Consider the following 25,347-nt stretch of genomic DNA (forward strand, 5'->3'; position numbering starts at 1 on the left):
GGTGCTAACATCTTACAGGCCTTATCTGCATCCATCAAATCTTTTTACAATGTTGTACTACCTTGAAACCGGGTACTCTTGTTCCAATTGCGTACCCTGGTTTCAAAGGGGGGGAGGAGAAGGCATAGGTGATCTAGGTATTGCAAGTCAGCCATTTTTAAATTTTTTGCAACAAGATTCTGATCTTTTTAAAATAGAATATCAGCCTGATTGTCTAGCAGTGATGCAACAAGAAAATTTAAGTTTTAAAAAGTTACTGAAAGCCCTTGTTAATAATGCATATTTTGAGTTGTTTTTTATAGATGGTACCCAGGGTGATTGACGACTCCACACTGGATATGCAATGGTTACACAACAAGATGTCCTAAAAGCAGAATGCCTCCGCATGTCGCAGTACAAGAAGCAGAATTAAAAGCACTCACGTAGGCGTGCAGAGTGGCCACAGGTAAGACTGCAAACATTTACACTGACTCCCGGTATGCATTTGGCATAGCTCATGATTACGGCCCAACATGGAAGGCCAGACAGTTTTTTACCACAGCAGGACAGCCAATTAAGAATGTTGCAGTGGTGCAGAGTCTCATGGAGACCCTACTTCTACCTGACAAGGTGGAAAGCTCACACCAATTCCTACACCGAAGAAGCAAAAGGCAACGCCATCACAGACCACACAGCAAAAGCAGCGGCCCTTAAGCCGTGGAAGAAAGAAGAAAGAAGAATTTGACAATAACTTTGGACTTTGATAAAATCTTGGACTTTGATAAAAATCTTGGACTTTGATATGAACTTGGACTTTGATTATAACTTTGGACTTTGACTAAAACTACAAATGGACTAAAAAGGGACGGTGTATGGTGAACAGTCAACAGCACTTGCTTACCATAGTCCCTGTGCCCCATGATGGCCCAGCTGACGCACGAAAAGACGCACCTCTCGAAGCAGTAATGATGTCGACACTTGAACAAGGACGGGTGGCTCCTTGGTTTTCTGTAGCTGCTGCATCATTTGTCCAGTTTTGCATGATCTTTGCCGTAAGCAACAGGGCAGAAGTAAATTTGCCACATCACACTTGCCAGGACCACTCTACCCATTTCAGGGATTGCAAATTGGCTACACTCAGCTCCTACTTGTTGGGAAGCATGAATATGTGCTTGTTGTTGTTGATGTTTTTCAGGTTGGAGACCTACCCTGTTACCAAAGTAAATAAGCAGGTAATCGTACAGAAGCTCATGAATGAGGTAATCTGCAGATATGGGGTACCGGACGTGATTGAGTCAAACAAAGGTACACACTTCACAGGTGAAATAATGCAACACATCATGTCTGCTTTGGGTATATTCCAGGCTTTTCACACACCCTACCATCCACAGAGTAGTGGGAAAGTAGATACAAAAGGCAATGAAGAAAATGGTAAAATTTTGAATTGAGTGTCTCCCATTAGTTTTTCTTTTTCTCAGGAGGGTACATGCCACAATAGCAGAGTTTGGGGAATGATTTTCTTGTTAATTTTGTAATAGGTCTCTCCAAGGAATTGTTAGTAATGCATTCTGTAGTCTCTGCTTTTCTCCCAGGTCCTACAGATGAGTGTCACAATCTGAAACCAGGTGACAGGGTCTATGTGAAAAAGTTTGAGAGAGAAACCCGGTTTGAATGTCCTTACCAGATGTTGTTCACCCAACTGCAGTCAAGCTTGAAGGAAAACCCACTTGGATCCACACTTCGCACTGCAAAAACTAATGATCCTGTATATCCTTTACATGCTATAATGGGGTACAATTCCTCTAACACACACCTTTGACTACTATACACTAGCCCCCTGTTTCAGAACAAATTAATACAATCAAATGTGCAATATGAAGCCTACACTGAGGGTGAGAATCCAACACCGCATCGTGCTAAGAGAGAAGTTGATGCTCCAGGTGGTAACTTTGATCCACATGTACACATAGATACAATAGGAGTGCCAAGGGGGGTGCCAGATTAATTTAATTCTAGAGATCAGGTTAAAGCAGGTTTTGAGTCCTTATTTGCTATTGTCACTGTTAATAATAATGTAGATTGGATGAATTATATCTATTACAATCAGCAGAGGTTTGTAAACTACACCAGAGATGCTTTGCAAGGGTTAATTGACCAGTTAGGGCCCACTGCAACCATGGCGTTCCAAAATAGAGTGGCCCTGGATATGATTTTAGCAGAAAGAGGTGGGGTATGTAATTTCCTGTTTGTGTATTATCCCTTTAATGTGACCAAAATTTCCCTTGTTTGAAAAAAGATGAAGAGTCAGTTCCGATAATGCCAACCACGTACGTTACCAGAAGAATGGAGAGATGTACTAGTACTGCGCCTGCCCCGGTCTCATAAGATGGACTGTCAGTGGACTTCCCATTTGCCTAGGGAAAGTGCAGAAGACCTTAGGTTCCGGCGAGGGCACACCCTGCGGGGTGTTAACTCGTACAGATAGAGGGTGTGGATGCCCGGAAATAAGCCCAGGGAATCCATGGCCTCCTTCTGAGGTGAGGTAGGGATCCCTCCCTTTTAGGAGTAGGGACTTACGGGCAGTGGAGAAACCCTGACGCAAGGGAGAGACGACCAAGGAAGAGTACAAAGTCTGATGCTTGATCTCCATATAAGTTTTTTAGGGGGGTTTGTGAGGGTATATATATATATATTGCCATATGTTTTTTATGCTTTATACCTGTATGCAAGTTCTATTCAATTCCAAATGAAAAAAACTTATATGTCGCCTTACATCAGATATTCCAAGAGGCCTTGCCAGGCGAAGACAAAAACGTATCTTGAACAAAATGTATCTTAAACACAGCAAAGAAGAACCAGACATGAAGGCCGCATGTACTTGGCCGTTTCCCCAGAAGCGCTGGAACAAGATATCAAGATGTTCAACCATGTACATAATTTTCACTGTCAGGCCGGAAATCCGGACTGCCCATATATGGTTATAAGCCCATCACCCCTTGATGGGGATGGGACAAAGGGTATAAGATCTCATGTAATCTGTAGTAAAGCACATCGGCAAAGCGCAGCCATGCCCCGTGTGAGGAATGATACCAGACCTCTGTGTGGTGTTTTTTTCTTTACCGCCGGCAGCGGGGCAAGTGGGGTGGGCCCGATTGGTGCTGTACTTAGAATTTTATTACCCTGATACTACCTTTACCCAGGATGTGCCGGTGCCATTGCCAGAACACCGAGGGAGAGAGGGAAAACAGGAAACCCCCTGAAGAGCGAATGTGGACTGGTAAAGAGTTCAAGAGTGAGAGTAAAAAGTCACTGGGAGTGGGATCTCACAGATAACTAGCCTGTAGATTGCCCAGAGTCATCCCGAGAATCCTCCCTGTCACACCACCTTCTGGAAGGGTAATTTGTGTCAATACCCCAATGCTTGTTGGAACTGTTCTGAAGTTGAAGTAAATGGACATTACCGACCATTGTCCATGAAAAGTTGCCTTGTGTGTGGACTCTTTTATTACATCATCCAGTTTCACCGCAGAGGACAGAACGGTGGCGTCACGAGTGACAAAAGAGACTCAAGGTAATTTCCAACTACATTTCCCTGTGACCCCCCCAGCAGTAACTTGGATGGTAGAGCTACTGTGACAGAAACCGTTGTCTACCTCGCCATCTCCTCGAGGTCTTCTGGCACGTTCCTCTTTGCAAAGCTTCCACAACACATTGATTTCTGCCTATCGTGCAATAAAACCTTATGGGATAAAGCACAACGTCCGGACAGGAATCTTCACCCCGTTTCAGTGTGCACGCTAATGGATTCCTCCCGCTTTTGTCATGCTTAACGTTTTTTAGAAAACATGCATGGATGAGACTGGTTTGAATGTAACCAACAGTTTTTCCTGTAGTCCTCTGCTGCTAATGATCAACATGTGTTTTGGGTGGCTACTGACTTTGCTAAGTTTTATACATGCTTGGATGTGAATGTACAGTCTTGGGCCTCCTTTACACGAGCGTCATTTTGAGGCTTTGATAGCCGCACTAAAAAAACGCAAGAATCATAGCATAAAATCGCAGAAACGAAGAATAGCCGTGACCAAGTCGTGACTATTCTTTGCAATTTTTTTTTAGGGCTGGCAGTGAACTGACTGGTACCTTACGGTCATATTGTTGGTGCTGATGGGTGACAGAAGGAGCTCCCTCCACCAGTCATCTGCTTACATGCTACACTTGCTATTGATTGTGGCATGCGAGGAGTTCAACTGCCAGGATCTGAGGTTTCTCCACTCCTGGCAGTTGCAGAAGGAGCCTGGCTGTCAGTAGTCAACCAAGCCACCACCCTAGAAAGATGTATGCGCAGGTTTAAAGCCCATTAGTGACCTCCGTAAAAAGGCGTATTGGAATCACTAAGGGGTTAAATGCAGCAGATTCTGGAATCATTACCGCTGGGTCTCCACCACTGCCAAATTGTTTTACCGGTTAGACATTGCGGGTGCGGCAATCAATCTCTGATGCGAATGTCTCCAGCTCCTTTAGGTCCGCGTTACTCCAGAACTGATAAGTGGCACATCATAATAACACCAAGCGATTCTGCTTTCTATGCATGGCCTGCTCTTCCCTTGAGTTAGCTGTCACCCTTGCTGTTGTCACCTTCTGCAGCCAAGGACCTGCAGGTTCATGTAGAAGGGAGAAGATTGATGTTGTGACATTCCCACGGCCCACGCTGGCTCCAGCGGGTTGCAGGCTGCATGAACAAAAAGCTAAGTGCTGGCTGAATGGAGAGGCCAACAGGGTTCGAGAAGGTACTATTTGCAACTGCAGGTTTGATGACTCTTGCCAAAAATCCCCCCCCCCCATGTCCCAGTACTTCACAATGCCCTTGTACCGACAACATAATCAATTCTCCCCCATGAGACTGTCTCAAAATTCTTTGCCGGACAGATTAACCATCCGCGGAGCTGATTTGTATTTCGCTAGCGTGGTTATCTCTATTATACGCAGAAAACTTTTTCAGTATTGCACACAAGGCGAGATATATTTAATACACTGCAGTGGTGTATATATAAGCATATAATTGGTTTTCAGCCTGCCTTGGTTTCTCATTACTTGCAGACAAATGCATTTTTCTTGTGGTTTAGAGATTGGGTCGTGAAATGAGGAGCATGTTGTGTCTCATTTTCTTGGGGTCAAGGGTTCTATCCAACGTAAAGAATCACATTCAGAAACAATCAGACATTTGCATAGTTAGAAGAGCAAGACGTGCGTGAAAAGGGAAAAAAGACGGGTTCAGAATACCTGTTTTCAATCATCCTTTTAGAGTATTCTGAGTTCATCGAAGGGGATTTCATATTTGTAACCTCCATCAATTAGCTAGAGTAGAAGGCAGCTGCGAAGAACGTGTTGTACTTTGGAGGGCCTAACACGTCTATGCCTTACACAGTCAGGCCATTGATTTCAATGGGTACCATGTAACGCTTCATTTGCCCTGTAGTAGCGTTGCAGGGGGATTTAAGGGGCAGTGATGAGCAAACTTTTCAAAAATTTGGCTAGCTGAATTTCGGGAAAAAGTTTGGTCTGAATGAGTTCGAAATGACCGAGAACTTCACCGATACCCCTAAAACTGATGTATAACTTTGTTTAGGAGCCATACAAGCCCGGTATAACAAGAGAAGAAGAAAAAAAGAAAGAAGATGAAGACAGAAAGAAGGAAGAAGAAGAAAAAGGAATAAGAGGAAGAAGGCAAAAAGAACTAGAAGGAGGAAGAAGAAATTTTAGTGGCTTCGTGCCAAACTGAACTTCTAGCAAAGTTTGACTCGAAACAGAATTCGACTATTTCAATTTGCTGAATACTATTAAGAGGGTTTTCTCACTGAAGATATTTATTCCCTATCCACTGGATAGAAGAGAAATGTCTGATTGCTGGGAGTCCAACTCCTGGGACCCCAGGGATTCGGAGAACGGTCCACCCTAATTGCCCCATGGGAATAATGTGGAGTTGAGCATGCGTGACCACGGCTCCATTGAAGGAAGATTACTGAACTCATCAATCTCCCTTCTTCCCATATAAGAGTGTGGAGCTGTAGTCATTCATATGTACCACCATTCCATTCACATTGGGCTTTTGGGGTACTTAGGATCGCTGGAGATCTCGGCGGTCGGACCCCCAGCTATCAGACATTTATCCTTCACCCTGTGGATAGGGGACACATGTCTTTATGGGAGAACCCTTTAACCCTTTCTTTCAGTTTCCCAGTAGATTCCAACTGACCACTGGTGGTTCCCAGCAGTGAGACATCCTCTGACCAGCTTATTTTTGCAGACTGTGCTAACAAACAAACAAAAAAAAGAGTTGCTCAAAGCAGAAGCTTAGAAATTGGAACGAGGTAAGCTGAAATACTCTACCTGAATAAAATGACAACCAAGTGTGTATACATGTTTTTGGGGCACTCTGTATATATTTTTGAGCCTTTTGGGATCATATTTCTGCTTATTATACTGTGGGTGGTTTGCCCTATATTAGATTGGCAGATTTGAATTCATTGTGCAAATTTTTGCTTTTTAAGTGTTTTTAACCCTTTCTGGTCCAATTTGTATCCTGGTTTTCCTAGGGGGCTTACTCTTTTTCTGCCGTTATACAACAGCGCTATATGCTGGCTAAAGCTAGTACTGCATGAGGTGACACCTTGGATAGGCTCCGACAGCAGAGAGGCTGACAATATACAGTAAGAGAACCCAGACGGACGTCTTCCAACATCAGAGCTGTCAGCCTTAAATCATAATGTCTTCAGACGTCAGACAGTGGATTGGAAAGGGTTAAACTGTTTTGTCCTGTTACATGTGTGAATTGATTAATTCTATTCTATTGGTAAGCACATTGAATTCTGTATGGATTTTTTCCCTGTGTCCTTGAGCAGGAACATAAGGCTGGGTGCACAACTGTGAGAGCATGCCGTTCCCAAGAGGCTTGGGGTGCAACTTGCCCCAGACAGCCCATTGACAGTAGTCTGTGTACTGGCTGATTTATGCAGAGGCAGCACATTGTCAGGCACTGGCATGTCCTATTTCTCATCCGGGAAAAGAACAGAGATAGTACAAGCCATGCGATTTTCCCCACGGACCATCTGTCCCCATGAAAAAAGATGAATGTGCATAGCCTTATAGACCTATTAGGGGCCTGTGCTGTCCTTGGATTAAACGGGTTGTCCACTTGTAAACTACTGATAGTCTATCCTCAAGATAGGTCATCAATAGCAGATTTGCGAGGGTCCATCATCAGGGACCGCCACCGATCAGCTGTTCTCTGAGTCGATGCACTGGTGAACTGAGTGGACTTAAGCAAAACGTTGACAGCTCTGTTGCCAGTGCAGTAGGTGCAGGCTAAGTACCAATTCAAATGAATAGGAACTTGGCCTGCAATACCAAGACTGGCCACTGCACTGTTAATGGAGCTGTCTGCATCCTGCAGAAATCAGCTCAGTGCATGAGCCCAGAGAACACCCTAATAGATGGCGTCCCTGGAGATGGACTTCCGTGATCTACTATTGATGACGTATCCTGAGAATAGATAATCATTTGTTTACAACTGGGCAACCCCTTTAACATGGACTGCACATGGCTCCAAATATGCTAGTGTGCAGGGGGCCTAACGTTAAGCTCAAGGACAGGTCCCCAACTATCATATCCTATTTATAATAATGGTGTTTTCTTATGTGTCAGAAAAGTCATTGATACCCATCGGGCACCAAGGCCCAGTTGCCACTTTTAGCTTTGCACCCCCAATAGTTACATCCTTTGGTTTGTAAAATACACAGTTGCACTGTAATATATAGTGCCAAATTCCATTATGTCCATCACCCTTTTTGTGAGAATAGTAGAGTGTCAAAATGACACTATTTCATAAAGGCCCATTTGGACACAACGATTATTGCTCAAAAGCCATGTTTTGAGCGATAACTGTTGCGTCTAAACTCGCGGCCATCGTGCACTTTTCGTTCATCGCTCAAGCTAGAAATGAGCGATTAGATGATATCTAATCGGGCAGTGCTAATAGCATTCTTTCAGCTGGTATCCCGCTGTCAGTTCTCAGTGGGCCACCGGCTGAAAGCGCCGAGAACAAAGCAGCTGTTTGCATATACAAAACAGCTGCATTGTTCTCCAAGGAATCTGCCTGCATAACTCTTAAATAGCTAATTAGCTACTTAGAGTTATACAAATATGATCACTCAAAACTGTCACTCACACTGTCGTTTGAGCGAATTCTGAGCGATCATCGTTCCGTGTAAATGGGCTTTAAGTATGCCCTAATCTGTAGAGGGTTTCCATACATTAACAGATATTAGCTATACTATGCATGATAATTGTTTTCAAAGATGACACATCCACACATTGTAGTCATGATGTTCGTCTTATTTCATCCGCTAATCTTACTTACCTCCATGTTGCTACAGAGATCTATGACTATTGCTGAATGAGCATCTCAGGACCCAGCTGGCCCATCTCCTATCCTTCCATATCCTAGAGCAAATGTCTATTCGTGATGATGTGTATGAACTACTGTGTAATGTATTCCGTTGCACTTCATGCTCTGTCCTTTGCACGCTATACCGCAGATGTCACATAGTAAAATTACTTATTTCAACCACATTTCGTAGTCAATCAAATAAGTTTGTTGGGTTGTTAGTCGGAATGATGTGACTTTTGAGTTCTATCTGTGTTCAACTACTTTGTTCTGTGATGCAATGGTGCATGGTCATTCCTAATGGTATGCCAGTATGCAAGCTATACAGCCAGGCAACAGTGCCGATTATTCTGCAGGGGCAATAGGAGGTCACAACCATAGGTATCCGCAGAATACAGTATACAGAAACCAGCAGCCAACATTCATTTGATGGATTCAGAATGAAACAATGTGGAATTGTACGGTATTCCCTTGGACTGAATTGCTGTCTTATCACCACAGAGCATGCAGGGAGCCTGAAGAGCAGGAGTGTGCAGTGCCTTAGCTAAGAGGCAGCAGGAACTGTTGTACAGGGGCGTAGCTGCTCTGGAAGAGCTAGGCTATTGCTAGGGAGCATAAATGCAGGAATAGAAGACCATGCTGAACCCCTAATGTCAGGGTGACAGTACAAGCAGCAGGGGGCTTGGAGGATTATGATCAAGGAATGCTCCTGATTCCAGAATAGATTGAGGTCAGTTAACTCAGTATTCCCACACTATGCATGTAAGTGAGGCTGGCCTCATAAAAAAACAAATAGTGTGCACACTTACAGAGACTTTTACAGAACTAAGCAGATCTGCTATCATGGTAGTAAAACAAATAGGATTCTTTGCGACACGGGATATTACGAAAAGGTTTGAATATCTGGCTGAGTACTGGGACTGTAAATTTTACCAGAATCCAGTCTGAACTATTGCATGTTAGTGCTAGAACTTTTTTAAATGCACTGTGCAGGGCTCGAACCCAAGACCTCCTGCTCTCCAGTTGAAAGCTCTCTCCACTAGGCCATCTAGAACTTGGACAGCTCCTCTGCTAAAGCATAGCAATGATCCTATGTTCCCTGGCTTGTTCCCCTGTTCTAGCTCCGCTCATTTTTCAATTAGGTTAACTATAAAAGCCACTGCTCAAGTACATGATTATTGCGTTTTACATTCTTTGATATAGCGCCACTGCTGCCTGCTCCTCTGCTATCTAAACTGAGACCTCCTGATACCGACTTCTGGCTTCCCTTCTGACAATACTACCTGCCTCCTCCATTTGTACCGCGACACGAAACCTCCCGTTGCTGACCCCTGGCTACTCCCCAGACTTGCGGCTGCTATCCCTGAGGTTCCAACTTAGTTCCTGAAAGCTACACACAGTTTCTGGAAAGTAATTTGTTTATGAACTGTGTGTGAAAATTGCGCAAGATTTGTGTGTTGCAAGATGCACAAATTGCACACGAATATGAACCCCATTCTTTTGAATAGGGTCATACACATGAGCAATTTTTTCCCCATATCACACAGAAATATTGTGACATGTCCTATTTTGGGTGTTCCCTTGGAATGCCTCGCATTGCCCATTGTTTTAAATGGGGCCGGCACAGCATCGCACGCTGTACGAGGTGCATGCGAGTGTGATGCAAGGTTTACCCATTGAAAACAATGGTAAACACTCTGCGATCCTACACTGTGGCAAAAAGCATAGCTAGTTCCCCGATGTAATGTGAGCTGGTTTTAATGCAAAAAACCCTCACATCCATGGGGATATCGCACGTTGGTGAGAGAGCTATCAGGCAGAATTGTATGGCCTGGTATCAGACTCACCCGTGTGAAATTAGCTTAAGGCGGGCTGCACACGGCCAGATTTGCATTGCAACATTTCCAGATAAATTGAAGGAGGCATTGAAGTAAAAAAGGCAAACTGACCCAAATTAGCATGTTCTAACGCGACAATGCCTCATCCTACACAGCGGCGATCATTCAGAGCAAACTGGCTGACCTGGGCGTTGAGGTGCTGGACCATCCTCCTTATTCACCTGATCTGGTACCCTCGGACTGTCATCTGTTTTCTAATTTGAAGAAATACCTCACGGGAACCAAATTTGCCTCCATTACTGAGGCAACTGCAGCAATTGACACTTCATTTTCTACCCAATAAAGGAAATTCTATCTGGATGGGTTGAAGAAATTGCAACACCGCAGTCAGAGGAGCATTGATATCTGAGGGGACTATGTAGAAGAATGGAAATGTCATTGTTATATGTCACTTTTTTTGGTCACAGCCAAGATCTTAGCACCCCCTCGTATTTCTCTATGCACAATCGTACACAGATAGCTGTCAATCACTGATGGCACCACCCAATGGACTCTAAAGCCCAAAATAAGTGCTACTGAATACAGAAAAACTATATATCAGTCTGCTCAGCTCTTTCTCATTTATAACACAATGCCTATAGTTGGGACAGCAGGTTCAAGCTGACAGGTTCCATTTAACTTGGCACTTCAATAGGATAAATAAATCTTGTTATTTGTATAGTACCCAGTGCTTTCAGGTAATTAATTTTTTATTACCCCTCCCACCAAGCTGGGTACTCATTTTACCAACCTCAGAAGGATGGAATGCTGAGTCAACCCTGATCCGGCTACCTGAACCATGCAGGGATTGAACTTGAAACCTTCAGGTCGTAGGTGAGAGCTTACACTCTGCAGCATACGAGGTTCTGCACTCAACTGTCTACAGAGATTGCATGGTTGTAGGTTTGAGTGGATGAAAGTGAAATAGCTGGGCCCACATATTAGAATTGGGGTCTGTGTAATGCAGTACAGCCACTAATTCTACTATTCTCATAAAACATTATTTGGTACTAGCTTACCCGTCGCGCGTTGCTGCGAAGACATACATACATACATACATTCGTTTTTATATATCTAGATAACAACCAATCACAGCGCAGCTTTCAAGTGACCTCAGCAGTATAATATATAGCAACCAATCACAGCACAGGTTTCATTTTACCTCAGGATTCTCAATATCCAGAAATTGTCTTGCAAAAGGTTCGGTGGATGCATCATTTTGTAGTTGAACACGCATCCCATTGCTCGTAATGCCTTTTGCTTTCGTGCTTGAGATGGAAATCAAACAATCTTTTTCTGGGGGGCATAACTGTCGATGACGCTCGCACGCGCGCCACCTATCGTAGGATAGATGTACTATGCCAGTAATCTTCGGAGGAGTGTACTCAACAACCTCCCAAAGTTTTGTGGCGATTATATGAATGGTGTAGTAATGCATAAAGAACAGACAGACATTTATATATATATATATATATATAAATGACATCAGGAAGTGAGAGAATTAGATTCCGTACGTAAAATTTAGACGCTAATTCTTTGGCGCTTAGAATTGAATAATCGAGTTGGGACCCATTAACTTTTCCTATTTATGACATAATCAATGCTCGTGCCAAATTTCAAGTTTCTATGACATTGGGAAGTGAGAAAATTAGATTCCGTCTGTAAAATTTGGACGCTAATTCTTTGGCGCTTAGAATTGAATAATCGAGTTGGGACCTATTAACTTTTCCTATTTATGACATAATCAATGCCTGTGCCAAATTTCAAGTTTTTATGACATCGGGAAATGAGAAAATTAGATTCCGTACGTAAAATTTGGACGCTAATTCTTTGGCGCTTAGAATTAAATAATCGAGTTGGGACCCATTACCTTTTCCTATTTATGACATAATCAATGCTCCTGCCAAATTTCAAGTTTCTATGACATCAGAAAGTGAGAATTAGATTCCGTACGTAAAATTTGGACGCTAGTTCTTTTGCGCTAGAATTGAATAATCGAGTTGGGACCCATTAGCTTTTCCTATTTATGACATAATCAATGCTCATGCCAAATTTCATGTTTCTACGACATCGGGAAGTGAGAGAATTAGTGGCAATGTTGGAAATCGAACGATCTACGTGGGGGGGGGGGGGCATAACTGTCGGCGACTCTCGCACGCACGCCATTTATCATAGCATAATTGTACTATGCCTATAATCTTCCCAGGAGTGTACTCAACAACTTCCCAAAGTTTCATGGCGATCGGATGAATGCTGTAGTAGCGCATAAAGGACAAACAGACAGACACGCAGACAGACAGACACGCAGACAGACAGACACGCAGACAGACAGACACGCAGACAGACAGACACGCAGACAGACACGCATACATTCAATTTTATATATATAGATTTTGCATCTTTTCTGTTGACCGATTTTTCCCAGAATTCTTGCCATTAATGATCCTTGTTCTCGGAGGCTCCGCAATAAAAATATCGGAAAGGACTGTTCATAATGTAAAGTAAATGATAAGCAGACACCACAGGGATTGTAAGACAGCAAGGATTGATACTTTTACGTGCTTCAAATTTACTCCGCATATGAAATCAGTGTCCTAATTCTAAGGAAGGGACGTACCTGCTATCTGGATGTGTATTGTACAAATAGTGATGCTAATAAAAGCAACTATAAAAGTAATGCTTCCCCTGACAAACATTAAAAAGTGCTGCCTATGCAGTGGCAAACTGCTGGCTCAAGATTTCTAGCAGAAGACAGTAGATTAGTTTACAGCCGACAGTATTAAAGGGTTAATCTTGCATAGAACACCCATGGTTATATATCCTATTAGGGACTTAAAGGGTAACTAAACTTTTTAGAAACTTCTGACAAGCCATAGTAACATGTCAGAAGTTTTGAGCAGTGGGGTTTTGAATGTTGAGACCCACACCGATTGCTAAAAACAATGGGTAGATGTACCCATCTGAGTACGGTGCCTGTTCAGGTGTCTCCATCACTGCTTGGAGTGGTGCATAGACTCCACAGAATGCCTAGGAGTCCGTACATCACTTGTTGAAAACAGATCAATGAGTGTTTCTTCTGCCCTTTTGTTTAGTTAGGGTCTCAGGATAGAGACCCGTACTGATCAAAACTTCTAACATGTCACTACGACATATCAGAAGTTTTAAAAGGGAATTTGTCACCTACCTTTAGCCCCATAAGCTAAGTTTATAGGCTGAAAGCAGATGACCGGCCTGGGTCCGGAGGAGTGTTATACTTACCTCCTGGTATGGGCATTGAAAGCCGGCGTTGAGCTGAGCGCTAATGTAGTGGCCTCAAGCTGTGGTGTGGATGCATGTGAAGGGCTGTTGTGAGTGATTCTTGTGTGTGTGTCCCTTTAACTGCATGAGCGATGTAGTTGAACGCCTCGGGTAGTTGAGAGGTGGAGTTTAGTGAGCGGAGTTGAGAAAAAGTAGTCGGAGACGTTGGTGTGGTGGGCTAGGTGTAGAGTAACGGGTCTTCTGTCATGACAAAAAGAAGGGAAGCCGCTGAGAAGCCTTAGAGCAAAATAGAAAGCTTGAGTGAATGCTGATTACTGAATCTGGAGTGAATACCCCACAGACGGTCTATCAGATAACTGGGACTGAGGGAAAAGTATTTCCTAGAAATTTGTTATTGGACTGTGGACTCTTTATTTTGCACCATCTGAATAGCGGCCTAAAAGAGGTGCTGGCATCACGTGACATTCAACTTCTTCAATTCTACGTTTTCCTATTCACTGCAGGCAGCTGAGCTAGGCCAAGCTGGCGTCGCTGGCGGGAGAGTTAGCAGAGCCACCCGTGACATCCATCTTCTTTCCCCATGGTCCATCCCCGGCGTATTTACATCTTCATCAGCACTTCGGCCCTATTCACCAATCAGGTTGCTGCAATTGTGAGAAAGACAACCCAAACAACCAATCAGGTTGCTGGAATTGTGAATTAGAACCAATCAGGTTGCTGGAATTGCTAAATAGGGCTGAAGTGCAGATGAAGATGGTAATATGCCTCCCCCCGTCATGGCGGGCCTCTGACTTAGGTTCCCTCACAGCACAAAGTAGTCCGCCTGTTCTAATTTTATAACGAGTGGACCCCTTAGCAGCAATGCACTGCAGCAACGGCTTTCAGCGTTTACACTGGGGAAACCACATGGGAGGTAAGTAGAGATGAGTGAGCATACTCGCTAAGGGCAATTACTCGATCGAGCATTGCCCTTAGCGAGTACCTGCCCGCTCGGAAGAAAAGATTCGGCTGCCGGTGGCGGGCGGGGAGCAGTGGGGGAGAGCGGTGAGGAACGGAGGGGAGATCTCTCTCCCTCTCTCCCCTCCGTTCCCCCCTGCTCACTGCCGCAACTCACCTCTCACCCGCGCCGGCACCCGAACCTTTTCTTCCGAGCGGGGAGGTACTCCCTAAGGACAATGCTCGATCGAGCAATTGTCCTTAGCGAGTATGCTCGCTCATCTCTAGAGGTAAGTATAACATTCCCATACTCAGTGGGTCACCAACTTTCAGCACATAAGCTTAGCTTGTATGGCTAACAATAGGCGACATAGTCTCTTTAGAAAGCTTACTTGTACTTTAACAGATGGGTCCTCTCTTAAGGATTCTCATCTCTTGGTCAGAGTGGAGAGATTATAAAAGAGTCTCTCGCTATGGATGACCTGCACTGTCCTGATTAACACACAGACACCCTGATGTGAATGGGTACTGCGCAATACTTCATTTCACCTGTAGTAGCGCTGTAGGGAAATTGGAAACTAACTCTCATTTTTAACCACAGATTAGAGCTGATCGCTGGGAATTTCAGCATGTACTAAAGACTCCATGTTATATGTTAGCAAATCTCCCTACAATGAACACAAAGGATTTGTATCAAGAGATATATCTCAACAGCCCTATTGTACATGCCAGTCTATGGCTGCCCTATATCATTGATGTTTATTATGCACCAGGTCATGCACTTTGCTTAAAGGTGTTGTCCAGTTTTACACTACTGCTGGCCTATCCTCAGGAGTAGATAGGTCTGCTGCTTAGGAACCACTTTGTGTATTGTTACGGTATACTACCCTTGATACGCCAGCCCGGGTGCCCTAGATCTCACCCACAACCCCTGTCCCTGCCTACTTGACTCCACTCCTGGCTAACCCCAGGTGGGCAACTGGGCGGCGATTCCTACTCTCACTAGGGACCGAAAAAGGGACACTGGCGTACCTGGACAGAAAGGGTAGAACACCGACAGAAAAGGCAGATGTAAATAACCAACACGAACAATACTAAGCAAAATTGAGGCAGATGGAAAAACCTGGCGGATAATAGCAAAGTATAGCAGACAAGCTGACAGAAGCAGGAGGCCAAGAGAGGCAGACTAGCTGGCACACTGAGGGAAACCAATAACTGACAGTGATTGTCAGTCTTTGCCTGACCTTTAAACAAAAGCCTTGGCCCAGGGGTGCTGAGAGGGAGACAGCCAACTCCCAACAGAACACAATAAAAGGGAGCTCGTGCACGGCAGCTGCACTGACTGGTGCACGCGCACAGCGCCGCCCGCTCCGGCCAGGCACCTGCTCCCCCGGCATCCGGACAACAAGCCGGGGGGACACACCCCGACCGTGGGACCCCGCAAAACGCTGCCCCGGGAGGACCAGCAATGTATAACATGTAACATGTATAATACGAAGCTGGGCCACTGTACAAATCAGTTTGAGCACCAGCCTGGCAAACAGCTGATTGTCGGAGGTCATAGATGGCGGACCCTCGCAAATCTATTATTGATAGACCATCAATAGTTTAAAGCTGGACGACCACTTAGCGCCACAGAACATATATGTACATCCCAGGTGTGTGGCGTTTATGTGGAGTGGGATCAATAGCAGAGTCCACTCCATACACGGCTGGTGTAAGCATTCTTTGACAGATGACAACTGGACACAACTGCTGTAATTAGGACCCCTGCACAATCGTGGCTGTTAACCCTTTAAATGTTGCTGTAAATTCTGACTGCGGTATTTGAATGCCCCAATCAGCGTTCAGTGTCCTGAAAGGCCCCTCTACAATGATATTGGTTGTCATTGCAACACATGGCGTTCGGAAGGCCCCTGTGCCTGCCATGTATTTCTGCCTATCAAGACAGACCTGTCTTAATAGAATGCCTACAAAGAAACCTACACTGCAATACTTAAGTACTGCAGTATATGTTATAAACGAACAAACGATCACAAGTTCAAGTACCTATGGGACTAAAAAAGAAATTAAAAATAAGTGAAAAACATTTTTTATTCTTGTAAAAAAAATAAATGATATAAGGAGTAAAAAAAAAAATCCTTTCCTAAAATTTATCATTTATAAAAAAAAATTAAAACAAAAAACCTAGAAGCAGATTTGAAATTGTCGTGCCCGTAAAAGTCCAACCTATCAAAATAACGCGTTATTTATCCTACATGGCAAACACTGTGAGAAGTAAAAATTGCCAGAACTGCAAATTTTTTTTTTTGGTCTCCAAGAACAAATGTAATAAAGAGCGATCAAAAGGTCATATGCGCTCTAAAACAGTACCAAAAGAAATTACAGGAAGTCCAGGAAAAAACATGACCACACAGTTATATTGATTGAAAAATAAAAAGTTATGGTGGTCAGAAAATGGCAAACTGAAAATAACATTTCTTTTTCAAAGATTTTATTTTTTTAATGGCTTATTCAGACGACCGTATATTGGCCGGACGATATACGGCATCTCTCTCTGCAGAGGGAGGAGGCTGGAAGAGCCAGGAGCAGTGCACTGAGCTCCCGCCCCCTCTCCGCCCCTTGACACTATTTGCGATGGGAGGGGTGGGACAGGGCGGAGCTAAGTCTCAGAACTTAGCTCCGCCCTGTCCGCCTCCTCTCATTGCAAATAGTGCCGAGGGGCGGAGAGGGGGCGGGAGCTCAGAGCACTGCTCCCGGCTCTTCCAGCCTCCTCCCCCTGCAGAGAGGGACGCCGTATATCGGCCTGCGTGAATACCCGGCCGATATACAGTCGTCTGAATACGCCCTTCAGTAGTATAGCAAAAAAAAAATATGAATTTGGTATCGTAGTAATTATACCGTCCCACAGAACTAAGCTATCGCATCATTTCCGCCATTTAAGAACAAGACCCCCCAAGATGATGGAATGAGCGTTTGAGCGTTAAATTGTAGCATTGAAAAATTACGATTTACTAATAAATAGTATTCAGACAGCTGTGTCAATGGAAAAATAAAAAATGTATAATTTTTTTGAAAGTGGAGATGGGGGAGAAACAAAAATCAAAAAAAGGGCAGTATGCTTAAGGGGTTAAGGAATGGAAAAAACGTGTTTTGTAATTTTTACTTTCTGACATTATAGAAAAATACTAGCAAAAGGCAACAGATTCATTTCAAACATGAGCATTTTTAGGATTGATCCCTTCGTATAGTGCAGACCAATGTCCCACCGAGAACCCCCTGTCCGCCTGCAGCTGACATTGTAGTCTTTAGCTGATAAATGGGGACCTTGATGAGGACCCCCTCTATTAGTTAGAAATGAGAACTGTGTCACGCTCTGGAGGAATGCCATTTAAAGCATTTCATCAATGACCATCTCATAGATTAGCCCCCCCAGTAACATTGTGCAGGCCAGCGTCCCGGGGAGAACCTCCAGCTTGCGTGCAGCTGATATTTCGTCTTTCAGCTGCCGGACAGATGCAGCCCCTGACGCCCTACGGTGGGGAGAGTATAATCCACCGCCCACTGTCATATCAGGCTTCAGATATAGTGAGCTTCTGGCGGCACATCACAAATCACAAAGCCATCAGAATGAGTGAAGATTGCTGCAGGCATCAAAGACCGCGCTGGTAACAGGCCACGGTAATAAAGATAAATAATGCTATAGCAGTATCAAAAGCTCGGTCCGCCAAGACTGTAGTGTGAGCAATAATAGGACTCATCTGTATAAGTCATCACTATGGACACAGATGGGGAAACCTTGAGTTTTATCTATAGTAATTGGGCATCGCCGCCTTTTACATAATTAAAGGAAGTCTGTTACCTAAATTTCACTTAGTAACTCAATATACTGCCATGTATGCACTGTCATAAAGAACGTAGTGTTGGGGCTATTCACACGAGTGTATATCAGCCGCCGTTTTCATGGCCGGCCGATATACGCTACCATCTGAGCTGTCTTCCCCCTTCCCTTACCCTCGCCACTCTCTGCCTCTCACCTCTCCTCCAGCTGTTTGCAATGAGAGAGGGCGGGACTGAGGTGGAGCTAAGCTTTGTCCAGTCCCCTCCCATTGCTGGCTGCAGACATGGGGTGTGGAGGGGGAGGCAGCCGAGCAGTTAAAGGGGGCGGTGTGGTTCAGGCCTACAGCAGTCTGCCTCCGTGACTCAAAGCCAGTCCATCTGTATAGAGGGCACCACGAAATAAAAGTAAGTTTTTACAGTAACGCACATTCTAATATTTTTTCTTACACATTTATGTGCAGAGTGTGTTAAATGTGCTCAAAACTCCTATGGTGGTGGATTAATATAAAAAATAATCTGATGACAGAAGGGTCCGACTGCCGACTCTGATAATGCACTCCCAGTAAGTCTGTAAACCCATACTAGGACATTTAGCACTGGGTTCTCTCTAAACTATGGGGCGCTGAGAATTAACCTTATTACCTGGGCTAGCGCATTCCAGAGAACTGGTGCAGCACGGAAAAAACTCTTGAAGACAGGAGTGCGAAGTTTGGATTAAGGAGGCTTTTACTGTAAAGTCATTGCAGAATGGAGATCACACAGAGGGTGATAGAGATACAGAGATCTTCTATTACTAAGCAGAAGCCCAAACATATTCTGCCTACACTATCCTACCCAAAGTGATTGGACACGTGAGCAAGAACAAACAGTAGTATATATTTGTGTATGTTAATACTTAGTGGTGCTCCTTTGGCTGTAATAACATCAGATACTCTCTGTGGCATACTTTCTACTAGCGTCTTATACACTTCAGCAGGTATTTCCCTCTAGTCATCCTGCAAACGTCTGAGCAATTCTCTCAAAGAAGTTGGATGCTGTTGATATTTGCTGACCTGACGTTCCAGTTCATCCCAGAGATGCTCAGTAGGGTTCAGGTCGGACTCTGTGCAGTCAGTCCAATCATGGAACATCCATATCCTCAAACAACATAAAACAGCATTGGATGTGTGACAAGGTGTGTTGTCTTGTTGGAAGTATGGCCGACCATTCCCAGAGTATTACCACATTGTTAGCAGCACATTATTGTCTAGAATGTCAGGGTACACCTCCGTGTTCATGGTTCTTGTCACTACAACCAACAGACCGACACCATGCCACGTAACACATCCCCAAACCATAACAGAGCCTCCACCGTACTCTACTGTTGGCACAACACACTCAGGTGGAAGGAGTTCCCCAGGATCCTCCATACCCAGGTACATCTATCTGATGTGACGATGGAATAGGATGATTCATCACTCCATAGAACGTTCTTCCATTGCTCAACTGTTCAATGACGACGCTCCTTGTAACATTGTAGACGGACCGCTGCATTGCTCTTCGTGATGGATGACTTGTGTGCATCGGCGTAACCCATATATCCAACAGCATGCAGTTCCTATCACAAACTACAGCTGACACCTCCAAGGGTCTGCATCTTGCTTTAGGACATGACATACTAATAAGACATGATCCATTCTACTGATAGGGATCCAAATACCTTTTGGTTGGATAGTGTATTTCTTAAAAATGTAAAGGTGGCAATATGCATTAGATAGTTCATTTGATTGACAGCTGCTCCTTCCAACCCCCCATTAACAAGCATGTTCAATTGAGTGTGCATGTGTTCTCAATGGGGAGAGTAGAATAAGGGTGACTACCCACTACAGTTTTTTTTTCCACTGCGAAATTCGCAGTCTTTTTTTTCTGCAGGGGTCTATGGGACTTGCAATGTTAAAATCGTGATCGCGCAAAATATATACGCGATCATATATCAGCTGGGTTTTCATGCCCAGCCGATATACGGCATCTCTCTCTGCAGGGGGAGGAAGCTGGAAGAGCCGGGAGCAGTGCTCTGAGCTCCCTCCTCCTCTCCGCCCCTCGCCACTATTTGCAATGGAAGGGGCAGAGCTACGCATGGGAACTTAGCTCCGCCTCTGTCTCACCCCTTTCATTGCAAATAGGGGCGAGGGGCGGAGAGGGGGTGGAGAGGAGGCGGGAGTTCAGTGCACTGCTCCCGGCTCTTACAGCTCCCCCCCCCCCCGCAGAGAGGGATGCCGTATATCGGCTGGGCGTGAAAACCCAGCCGATATACGGTCGTGTGAATGCACCCTAAGACAGGAATTGTCTTATTCTTAAGTGTTGACCCAGAATAAACATTTATTATCCTTCCACAGGATGGGTGATAAATGTCTGATCAGTGAGGGTCTCTCCGCTGAGATCCCCTATGATCACAAGAATGGGGGTCTTGTGTCCCCATTTAGTCCTCACTACAGCTCCCACAGGAGCTTGAATTGAGTGATGGCTAACCATGCACGCTGTGAACTGACAGAGGCAGATGGGTAGAAGCGCTCGGCTATCCCTGGCGGCCCCATTGAAGGGAATAGAGCTGTAGTCCGTATATTCAACCACAGCTCCATTCAAGCTACTCTTCAATGCATTGAGTAGGAAAGGGAGACATGAAAACCCCTTTCTTATAATCGTAGAGGTCCTAGCTGTGGGTAGGTGATACATGTTGATTTTAGGAATACCCCTTTAAGGATATTACAGAAAGTGAGACACAAAACCATTAGTACAGAAGAATTCATAACCAATAGGAAGCTTTCTATGTGTTGGCGTTCTTTATAATCTACCATTTCTGCCTGTGTCATTCTCATCGCCAACCGTTCCCCACCATTATTCCTAAATTACCTGTAGTATTGTATTGGACGCCTTGGAAGTATTCTGGACAGGGCCTGGACACCAACTGTCCAGCCGGTGTGCGCGGCCAGCACGTTCCGATCATATCGATAGACACATTGCAGGCAAGACCTGGAAAGGAACAATGGAAGTTACTGTTACAGTATACGGCAATACAAAAGGAGTCCATTTCACCGGCCTGAAAATATTTGTAGAAAGTGCTGAAGAGAACAATGGGGGCAGAAAGGAGTCTAGCATGGGGTGGCGGTAGTAATAAGGGATGGTATCCTACTGGTAGAAGCCTAAAGTGGGTCCAGTACAATCAGCGCTCTATCAGAAAATCACTGCCATTGTTCCTTTACAGACCTTCATGGGTTACCAATCCCCAATCATTGTTCCAAAGACCAGTAAAAAGGGTCAGACATTGATTCGCCGCAGTGGCAGATTAGGTGTGTCTTGTGTTGTGTAAATATTCCGCTCATATGAAGGCGACTTTTGCGCAATGCGTTTTTAACATTTGAAAGTCCTATTGACACTTGGGTTAAAAAAACGCTGCAATATCACGATCGCAAGTGTGAAGGCGCCCTAATAGCACCCCAATGGTGCTATTAGGGCGCCTTCACGCTTGCGATCGTGATATTGCAGCGTTTTTTTAACCCAAGTGTCAATAGGACTTTCAAATGTTAAAAACGCATTGCGCAAAAGTCGCAAGTTTGTTCTTTGCGATTTTTGTGTGATGCATTTTTAACATTAGAAAGTCCTATTGACACTTCCATTAAAAAAGCGCAGCGATATCACGATCGTAAGTGTGAAGGCACCCTTACATGAGCATTGCTTCCCTGCAAAACATAGGTAGAGCTATGCTAATTGCAGCCGGCACCTGGACCTTAGTTCAATCACCATGACAAGTCCAGGTGCCGGTCACAATCAGTGTTTCTTTGCCTGTTATGTAATCGGAGCGTAAGTGCAAAAACACTCGCTTCTGCGCAACGTATTTGCGCAGTAAGGCCGGCTGCACACGGGCATATTTGCATTGTGAAATCTGGAGCAGACAGCCGCCTCCGGATTCTGCAGTAAATATCGCCCATAGCATGCAATGGAAAAGCGCTTTTTCCTGTACACCAGCGGAAATCAACCGCGATTTTCCGCTCGTGGAGGAAAAAAAAAAAGAAAGAAATCGCAGCATGCTCTATTTTTGAGTGGTTTCCGCTCAGACGGCTTCCATTGAAGTCAATGCAAGCCATTCGACCCTCAGCACTTCATTGCGGAAAAGTTGCGTAATCCGCATCGGCGCGAAAAAATATGTACGCAGGGTCACTGGCTGGGCATAGGGTCGGATTCTGGTGCAGGATCCTGCATCTGGAATCCGACCCGCTCGTGTGCAGTCGGCCTAAAGGAGTGTTTTTTGCGCGCATGCCTGCTCAAAACTGTGCATTTTTGTGCAGGCACCACTTCTTCACTTGGGCGGAGGAATCACTCCCGCCCTGATTTAAATGTCCATTAAGGCAAATGGAGTGCCGGTCTTGGCAGGTATGCATAGTGTTTTGCGCATACCTGCAAGTACTTATGTGCGCTAGTCTCTGCGTATTGCGCGTGCGTATTTTATACGTGTGCAAAAACATGCGCAAATTCGGTCGTTCACAGGATAGGAAATAACTTGCTGATCGTGGGGGTCTCACCATTGCAACCTCCAATGATAATAGGGGTCCTGTGTCCGCTTAATGTGGGCTTACTACACCCCTGCAGTGAGGAGAAGACTTAGGCCTCATGTCCACGGGGAAAATCAGGCCCGCTACGGATTCTCCATGGAGAATCCGTAGCGGGTCCATCCTGCCCCGCGGACATGAGGGCTGAAAATAACAATTACTCACCTCTCCGCACGCTCCGGATCTTTCCTTCTTCGCGGCTTGATCTTCTCTCCGTCGCGGCCGGATCTTCTTTCTTCGGCCTGGCTGATGTGCTCGGCATGCTGGCTGTGTGCCGTGCGCATGCGCCGGGCACTTCCACTGGCCCAAAGTAAGAAGATCCGGCCGCGACAGAGAGAAGACCAAGCCGCGAAGAAGGGAAGATCCGGAGCAGGTGAGTATATTCTGATTTTAGGTCTCCCGCGGATCCGGACGGCTTCAACAGAAGCCTGCGGGAGCCGTCCGCGCGGGAGACCCGCACCTAAATGGAGCATGTTCATTTTTTTTTCATGCTCCAGATTTTTTTTAATTCACTTTTATTGACCATCCGGGCGTATTTATCTACCCGTGGGTGGTCAATGCATCCCTATGGGGTGCGGATCCGCGTGCGGGTGATCCGCTGCGGATTTTCATTGTTCTTTTGCCCGTGGACATGAGGCCTTAATGGAGCGCTGCTTGCGCAAGCCCACTGATGCTCCCTTCCTTTGAAAGGGACTAGTGCAGATAGCCCCACAGCAAGCGCTCGGGTATTTACATCTGCCCCATCAAAGGGGGACACAGGATACCTGCTTTTGATATCAGTGGGGGTCTTAGCAGGTTATTCCTTATTCTGTGGATAGGACATAACTCTGCTACAATCCCTATAACGGCATCTTGCATGTTTTGAAATGAAAGCAATGATATGAGGATGAAAGTAGATGATGAGAAATGTTATTTACTATGACCGCACTTTTTGTACATCTCATTATATAATTAGCTCGTCTTCGCTGTGCTTAGCACATAAATCAGCATTTCATTGTCAGACGTTCATAAACAGCATGGATGCGAACCGGCACCCCGAGCGGCGGCTTTGTTATCTATCACCAAAATCCAGCTTAGATCAGTAACAAAACACCTACCTGATGTGGAGCCCCGGCGGTGAATCATCTGCGCTCCCCGCTGCACATTTATGACTCACCTGTAATGTTAGAACTATTCTGCAGAATCTCGCACTGGTCCGGGATAGAGGTGAGAGCAAGACTGACTCCCGCTGCCACGACCTTTAATGGAAGACAGAACCGATATATTACTATCCAACAGCTCCATACATAACCATACAGTACAGGGCATAGCATTCAGTTTGTGAAACTACAAGTATCAGCAGTCCATGCCAGGCCTGCTGATTCCACAGTAATGACTGAACCCAGATTGTCTGGCTCAATGCAATGTGCAAATTCTGTACAGGTGCCCACCTACTTGTAATTCTGGTGACGTCTTAAGTGACAGAGAGGCTTTAGACCCCTCCGAGACCAGGGCTTAGGACAACTGCTACCTTTGCACCACCTACAGTTACGTACTTGTTCAGTATGTATAAATAGTCCCTGTAGTTTGAACAAACTTGTGTTTATGTGATATCTAGCAAAAGCACAAATTATTCTTCTTACATAAAATGACATTTTTGTGCACAAAATGTACTTTAAAGTACTGGCCACTAGGGGTCTCTCTTTTCCTTCTAACTTGCTGTCCACTGCCTGTTGTCAAGGAAAGTCCATCTCTAGTAACAAACACACCAAGAGGGGTGACAGGATGTGGGTGCTAACTCAGATAGCCCATAGATGTCTATGAAGAGGATATGAGGGAGACAGATGCACAGATATGCTGCTGCAGGTCATAGTAAGTGATTATTGTGTTACAACTACTGGAATCACATCTGAATGTCCTCCATAATTGTCATGGCGTGCCAGCTGTATTGGGGGATTGGATCTGGAGTGATGTTATGATATCAGCCCCAGCTCATGTGATCCTAAAGGCCCTTTTACACACAACGATTATCGCTCAAAATTTGCTCAAGCCATCTTTTGAATGATAATCGTTGCATGTAAATGTGCCTATCTTTCACTTTTCTGCCAAACGATGATTTTATGTTCGGCATAAAATCCATCATTCGGCAGATGAGCTGATAGCAGGGACTTCACGCTGTGTTCTCCGCGGGGAGTGCTGATAACATTGTGTCAGCCACGAAACAGAACAAAAGGAATGTATTCAGAGAACAGACCACCCGCTGTTCTCTGAATATAGCTCCCTATGGCTCACACGCATTAACCCTTTCCAATCCATTTATTTTTTTCTCATTTATTCTCCCCAGCTCCAAATAAATTGGAGCTGGGGAGAATAGATGAGAAAAAATACATTTTCTCTGCACCCTCCTGAACTGACAGAGTTCAGGAGGGTGCAGGTGCTCACTGCACCGTGG

At 44.9% G+C, this 25,347-nt stretch overlaps 1 protein-coding gene across 1 annotated transcript in view; it reads right to left on the bottom strand.

Annotated features, from left to right (window-relative positions):
* The window catches only part of CRHR1 (corticotropin releasing hormone receptor 1), a 148,713-nt gene that overhangs the window by 48,534 nt on the left and 74,832 nt on the right, over nucleotides 1-25,347 (bottom strand). The window contains exons 2-3 of the mRNA XM_066588102.1: nucleotides 24,073-24,154; nucleotides 21,223-21,342 (exon numbers count right to left, since the gene is read on the bottom strand). Of these exons, the coding sequence (XP_066444199.1) occupies nucleotides 21,223-21,342; nucleotides 24,073-24,154 (202 nt within the window). The remainder of the gene's footprint in view (nucleotides 1-21,222; nucleotides 21,343-24,072; nucleotides 24,155-25,347) is intronic.

This window comes from Eleutherodactylus coqui, chromosome 13 (assembly GCF_035609145.1).
Source record: "Eleutherodactylus coqui strain aEleCoq1 chromosome 13, aEleCoq1.hap1, whole genome shotgun sequence".
NCBI classification, from domain to species: Eukaryota; Metazoa; Chordata; class Amphibia; order Anura; family Eleutherodactylidae; genus Eleutherodactylus; species Eleutherodactylus coqui.